The sequence below is a fragment of the Oncorhynchus mykiss genome, chromosome 23 (assembly GCF_013265735.2).
Source record: "Oncorhynchus mykiss isolate Arlee chromosome 23, USDA_OmykA_1.1, whole genome shotgun sequence".
In the NCBI taxonomy this organism is placed as follows: Eukaryota; Metazoa; Chordata; class Actinopteri; order Salmoniformes; family Salmonidae; genus Oncorhynchus; species Oncorhynchus mykiss.
Genome location: NC_048587.1, coordinates 30,137,911 through 30,145,434, shown reverse-complemented (window position 1 = coordinate 30,145,434; position 7,524 = coordinate 30,137,911). Strand labels below are relative to the sequence as shown.

General features: G+C 40.9%; 1 protein-coding gene across 3 annotated transcripts in view; it reads right to left on the bottom strand.

Moving 5' to 3' along the window:
- Positions 1 to 621: 621 nt before the first annotated feature.
- gfra1a (gdnf family receptor alpha 1a) overlaps positions 622 to 7,524 on the bottom strand; it is a 101,287-nt gene continuing 94,384 nt past the window's right edge. For 2 of the 3 annotated variants that reach the window (XM_036959637.1, XM_021580082.2), the window contains 2 exons: positions 4,099 to 4,146; positions 622 to 3,270 (listed from right to left, as the gene is read on the bottom strand). In XM_036959637.1, the coding sequence (XP_036815532.1) occupies positions 3,115 to 3,270; positions 4,099 to 4,146 (204 nt within the window). In that variant the 3' untranslated portion in view covers positions 622 to 3,114. 3 annotated transcript variants of the gene reach the window in all.

Genomic DNA, 7,524 nt, shown 5'->3' with positions numbered 1-7,524 from the left:
GGTCGCAGTTGTAAATGAGAACTTGTTCTCGACTGGCCTACCTGGTTAAATAAAGGTGAAATAGAAAAAATAAAAAAATAAATGTTTGATCCGTGACACAAAGAGAATGTTTTCCTTTTGACATTGTCAGACATTTTCCCCAAATGTCCTGGGAACATGTGAGCTGTTTATCTGACATGGTAAAGCCAAGGCTGATGTCCTCACCTGGAACCGGTCTTCATCTCAGCATGTCATAGATAAACTATTATGTGTCAACACGGTCAATCTTTTCAGCACAGCTCCAGATTCCACAGCTCACACAGTTCATTCTCAGGTACCAGACAATGGCTACACATGTCTATTTATGCAGACAGATTCACAGTACTTGAATCAGTACTCTCTATGGCTGCGTTGATCAATCACATAAGATCTTTTCGCATTAGATCTTTTTCAGAGCTGATGTGATTGGCCAAAAGACTAATTAGTGGAAAGAAATACCTGAATTGAATTGGGCTGCCTGTGTATGTTTCTCTCTCTCAGTCTCTGTGTTTGCCTCTCTCTCTCTCATACAGCCAGCAAAACAGGGTTATAACAGGCCACAGAATAACCCCCCAAGGAATAAAAAAAACAACCCCACTGTTGGATGAGTCAACATTTTAATTATCATTTTATACAATAGATTGTACATGTTCACAGGCTATAAGTAACGTGGATAGCTGAGGGATTGTTTGTTTCCAATCAGTATAAACATTGCAGTTCGTTTTCTTTTAGTTAAACAACCAATGTGATGCAGATGAATACAAATACTCTTGGGGTATTTTATGTCTTCACCTGCCACTTAGTGGGCTCGTTATCCTCCCTCCCCCACAGATTCCAACACATTCATCCTCTGTCTCTGTGAAATATCAGCAATCTAACTGCAGATACCCATGTGTTAAACCACCCAGCTGCCTCGGATCCCATAGATCAAATGATAGTCTATATCCTTTATTGCATTTCCTATCAACCATGCGATATTATGAACTTTAACCTCTGTGTACGGTCCTATATGCTCCTTACTTGTGCAGGATGTAGCAGTTTAATAAATTAAGGCCAAAATAGTAAAATATAGAAAAAAATAACAGGGTATTTGCCAAAAAACAATATATTTAGGCAACAGCATAAATGTAACTGTGGTAGAATATTTGTTTGCTTAGGAAATACAATAGGAGAGCTACATTGATATCTTCATTTACATTAGTTCCTTCATATGTTTGTGGGCAAGTACGTAGCTTGTTGTAAAACAAAAATGCTATTGTTGAATTTGATGTATTTTACAGGGAATCTGAATCTGATAAAATTGGTCAAATATTTGTTTGCTCAGGAAAAACAATAGGAGAGCTACATTGATATCTTCATTTACATGAGTTACTTTATACGTATTGTGGCAAATATATTGCTTGCTGTAAAACAAAAATGCTAATGTTTAATTTGATGTATTTTATAGAGAATCTGAATCTGATCAAATTGCTCACAGTGCTCCTGAATAGAAGATTATAATCAGACATTTCTAGTCCAATTACTGTTTCAATCAAGTACATACATATATCATTTTAATGCCCAGTAAATAACATGTAATATATATTATGTTTTGAAAAGCCACACGAACCCAAGCAGCATGTCATAAATGCTTTAAAATGTCCGAAGGCTAAAGTAATTTGCTGCACATGCCACATGTAAGTGTGAGGTGACTGTGTGTTGGGTGGTCCACATGAGCAAATTATTACTTCAAATGTATCTTTTTATTTGCACATTTCATTTGAGAGTTAAATATGATTATGTTACAAGTTTGATACTTTCTCAGCGATTCTCAGGAGACATACAAAATGCTACAATATACATACATGTTCTGCGTCAGCTGGACTCAGATGCCAATCGTTATTTATAAGCCTTCGCTCCAATAAGATTGATCGTTTTATTGGGAAGGCAATATGACAACACATTGAGCAGATGTATGCTAGCCTATTGAATGATTGTGTGTAATTACAGTGTGTGTACACAACAAAGCTTTGATCATGAGAATCAATCTCTCGTGAGCTGATACAATTCTTAAAGTCATCATCTGTACGGCTGTTGCCAAGAGCTCCACAGCTCTTTACGATGCTTACAAGAGCAGTTAGAGTCCAGCGCCCACATACTCATTCAGGTAGGAATGTGTCTACCAGAAACCCTACATCCATTCCTCCCTTTCATCCAGTATAGAGAAAATATGTCAAACTACTTTGAAAGACCAAAACAATGTCCAATTCCACCATGTACAATCACCATATCACCCAACCCTTCACTCAAATAGCTCCATGTACATTTTAGGGAGCCTTTACATGTGGGTGTGAGTGTGTACTGTATGTGTGTGCTGGTCTTTGCGCGTGTGCTTTTTGCATGCGTGTATGAGCCTGAGCTACAATGTCAACGTGAGCTCTTAATATGTGTGTTTTGCTGCAGCAGCCTGAGTTGGTGACACAAACGTGCCACCCAACAGAATACGGGGTTCTAAAGCCAAGAATTTGTGGTCTAGCCATCTATACTGTCTGAGCTCTGTGCCAACATAGCTCCATCCACATCTTCAAATTCTTTCTTCTCAAATGTGAAAGGATGGCAGACACCATATCAAAACACACACGCACACCACAGAAGAGATATATTGAAAAAACTGCCTACCTCATGTAAACCATTGCGATCAAAGTGATGGGGAATTTTTGCCTCAGCCTCAACACACAAACTCACTTGAATAAAAGCGCCTGCTTAATGACAATACCATTATTAATACAATAGATCCCATGTGACGGACTCGTACCAGGAACTGCCCAAAAGCCACCAGCCATTGTGTATTTGAATGTAGCAATGCATTCTCATGATCGCCCAGTGACCGACATAGAAGCTTTTCCCTTCATAAAACAAAAACGAGAGAAAACAGAGCAAAACGGAGTTACACTGAGATCACTTTAGCACACTTCAACGTAATGCTTCTTCAAACTAGAATTAAAAAATGAATCATAGAGAAGGGAAAGAAAAATACAACAGGTGTACTGGGAACAGAGAATATAATTTCTTCTTTATACAAATTGAGTCTGTCCATGTTTTTGAAATGCAGCATGGCTACAAGACTGCTGCGGGGTCGAGCGCTGCCAGGGTGCAGTGTAGCAGCACGGCCAGCAGGAGCAGCAGTGAGTATAGGTGTGCCTGAGATGACGGCAGCCCGGCTGAATTCCTGGAGATGGAGTTGGATATACCAGGGTCGTCGATCTGTGGGTCCTGTGGAGGGAGGAACAGAGAATTGAAACAACTTGACAAATCATAACGATCAGTTTTTCCCTGTTTGCATCAAAAACCTGCATTTAAAGTGTCCACATTCATGATCTCTTGGGGCTACACGCAAAACACTATATCAAAAACACATTTTCAATTAGAGAAAGGTGACAATCCAAACCAAATTAGAAAGTCTTAATAACACCACAAATGTGTGATTAAATTGGCAGACTAGACTGGAAAGATGAAAAAAATGAACTTTGTTTTAAGAACTAAAATGCCAGGGTGGCTCTGTCATATCCATGTGTTGCTTTGGAGGTGAGATGAAAAGCTCTTTGATGCACTAATGAATTGCAGAGCTGAAAAGGGGCCATGTCTTCTCAGGCTGTTTGAACCTGCCACTGCCTCCTTAAATGTCACTCCATGGAATAATGCAGCTTTATTATGTACAATGACATTTACTGAACTTTGAAGAGCACTAGATAAGCAATGCTCACATTTCAGCCCAGAGGACTACAAAGACCATGGGCATGTGTGCAGAAGAGGTCGCCTTGACTTCTTTATGTGGGTCTGTGTCATGAGGTTAGGGTCCAAGTAGTAATTACCTTAGTCTTTCCTCTTAATTGAAAATCTACACTACTGTTCATACGTGGTTTTACATAGATCACGACTGGTTAGGTAGGACCTACTCACATTTTCTGGATAGGTCATATGGTCAGGAAAACCTCCTGGTCTTAGTCATGACGAATTGTTAGTTGATAATTATGGCTTAAAGTTAATATTTCTTTCTCAAACAAGGTTCATTAGGATAATCAAACTATGCTCTCCACTTACCACGCAAAGCACCCCATCAATTGAGATGTTAGACTTCAGTTTCTGTGCCTGTAAAACCAAGAGAAACATGGTCAAAACCACCATACTGTGTGTAGTAGGAATTTATGCGCTCGTCAAAGTGATTGTAAACAGTGATGGACCATGGGTAGTGCTCAACATCAGTGATTTGTTGCTTTGGAATAATATAAAATATATATGCCATTCAGAAGGAGCTTTTATCCAAAGTGACTTAGTCATGTGTGCATACATTTTTCGTATGGGTGGCCCCGGGAATCAAACCCACAATCCTGGAATTGCAAGTGCCATCCTTTACCAACTGAGCCAGCCATACAGTACCATTTTCTACTAAAAATACATGTCGTCATTGATTCTCATACAGTTTTTCAGATGACTTCCCGGACCAGGTTGTATGAGGAAACGTCTCTGGTCACAGTTAAATCTCAGCGCTTTTCCACTTGTAAATCCTTTTATTTATAATGTGCCTCGAACAACAGCTTGGTTGCTCTAGGTAATGTCGTATGATGAGGCCGGTCATCTGGTATTTGCAGGACCTCAAGTGGACAAAGACCTTGAAGGGAAACTGCTGTGGTCAACAGTGAAACAAAAGTGATGATTTACATGACAGGGTTGCGTTCAGTCCCCTCTGTGAGCCAGTCACTCTAATGCTTTACAATACTTCCGTTTTCCATTTGGTGGGAGCTAGAAAAAACTGTGTGCGCATGCGTGTTTTCCTGTGTGTGTGTGTGTGTTGTGGGGATGTAGGTCTGACAGTATAATATACTGAACAAAATTATAAACGCAACATGCAACAATTTAAACGATTTTACTGAGTTACAGTTCATATAAGGAAATCAGTCAATTTAAATAAATAAATTAGGGCCTAATCTATGGATTTCACATGACTGGGCAGTGGCACTAACCATGGTTGGACCTAGGAGGGCATAGGCCCACCCAATGGGGAGCCAGGCCCAGCCAATCAGAAGTAATTTTTCCCCACAAAAGGGCTTAATTACAGACAGAAATACTCCTCAGTTTCATCAGCTGTCCGGGTGGCTGGTGTCAGACGATCTCGCAGGTGAAGAAGCTGGATGTGGAGGTCCTGGCCTGACGTGGTTACACGTGGTCTGCGTTTGTGAGACCAGTTGGACATACTGCCAAATTCTCTAAAACAAAGCTGGAGGTGGTTTATGGTAGAGAAATGAACGTTAGGTTCTCTGGCAACAGCTCTGGTGGACATTCCTGTAGTCAGCATGCCAATTCCCCCAAAACTTGAACATCTGTTGCATTGTGTTGTGTGACAAAACTGCACATTGTAGAGTGGCCTTTTATTGTCCCCAGCACAAGGTGCACCTGTGTAATGCTCATGCTGTTTAATCAGCTTCTTGATGTGCCACACCTGTCAAGATTATCTTGGCAAAGGTGAAATGCTCAATTACACTAACTTTTTGTGCATATGGAACATTTCTGGGATCTTTTATGTCAGCTCATGAAACATGAGACCAACACTTTCCATGGTGTGTTTATATTTTTTGTTCAGTATAAATGCAAATCCAGGCCGGTTTCTGTTACTGCAAGAGCCATGGGGAATATGGCACAGGGTAGGCATGATAATGCAGTAATTCAGCGAATCTGGACTATTACAAAGTGTTTATGTGGAGTAATATGTACTTTGTGAAGATAACACATTAAGACCAACCAACTTGGCAATTCAAGTTAGACTGATAACTTGTCCTGATCAGTGTAATGTGGGAGTGTAGAAGACAGTGCGAGGGTGTGTGGATTTGGCTGTAGTGGGCGTTGGATGGGACACAGTAGAGGGAAATGAGAGATGTTTGTCATTGCCCACTGAATGGAATCCAGAGCTGTCGCACAATTAATTTCTCTCCCGCTGGCCTAAACCATCAATTAGCTTGACTGGGCATGCTGTTATTGTTTCATACTTCACCATGCATTATCTACGGGATTTCATGGGGAGCGGAGGAGAATCAGACCTGTATCCTTTACGAGTACATGCGTATGTATGTGTAGGGTGTTGAATACCAATAACCTGTAACCAGATTATAACCAAGTAAAAAATGTTCTATAACAATTTATGTAGTTCTGTCCTTGAGCTGTTCTTGTCTATTCATGTTCTATATTATGTAATGTTTCATGTTTTGTGTGGACTCTAGGAAGAGTCCACACAATCCTAATAAAATACCAAATACCAAAATACAACCTGACCATGATGTTACAAAATATGTCTTTATACCCAGTTTCACCCACTGGCGATGTTGATGCAGAAATGCTGTTTGAATATGGTTGATACAGACTTGTCTAAAGGCAGCTAAGCAATTTTAATTTGAGTTAACTATTCATAAGTAAAACTGAATCCCCTCTGGGGTTCACAGTGAATAATCTGTTTTGCTTTTAACTGTCAGGCCCAGGTTGGGGAGCGCTACAAGCCCTGCTGGGCTCAACAGCAACACAACAGACTCTCCTTGCTATTGTTCCTGGTGCTGAGATACGCTGGGAGCCACCTGACTTTGTTGAATCTCTGACGTGGGACAAAAGGCATTTCTGCCTGCGCCACTTTCAATCCACACAAAGAGAGGCAAATCGCTCTCACCGGATACAAGACAAAGAGAACCCTTCCTAATTCAGTTTGAAGCTTAAGGTCACAAAGAAAAAGAAAAAAATTACTTCCTGGCAGTTTGAGGAATACACAGTAGAGCTAAATTTGATTTGCGAAAATATATCAAATGAAAGACAAAAAAAAAACATATTTCAAGCTGCTTACGTGGGAAGTTCCAAAGTTGTCTTTTGGCTAGAAGTCTAGTGAGGTCCTGAGTCATTGGTTTTGCACAAGTGCTACAGCTGTCTGCCAGTGCCAGTATAGAGGGTTTGTAATCGATGAGGAGAGGAGAGAGGAGTGAGTGTTCTGACAGGCCCGTCCCCTGAGTGTGTGATTAGAAAGAGCTTGTCTGCCTCCGACAGCCGTTCCTGCTCAACACACGCTCCAGAGCAAACAGGGCTAATACAGGAACACACACTCTCATTAACTTCAGCTTGACACGCCACGCGCACAGCGCCAACAGCACTAACTCGCCAATACACCAGCCTCATTATCAGCTTAGTGTGTGTGTGTGTGTGTGTGTGTGTGTGTGTGTGTGTGTGTGTGTGTGTGTGTGTGTGTGTGTGTGTGTGTGTGTGTGTGTGTGTTTGTGGTGTGTGTGTGATGTGAGACAAATACACATTTGCTAAAACCATACAATAGTTTTGCATGCGCATCTGTGTGGGAAGGATGATTGCCTCCTGCACTTGTGTGTTGTGTGATGTGTGTGTCCTTGCAAAGTGAGCACTTTCATCTGATTAGAGAATGTGTGTATCTATGACAGAACCCTGGACAGACCTAATACTGTGAGCTTCCCAAGTCTGAACATTAGT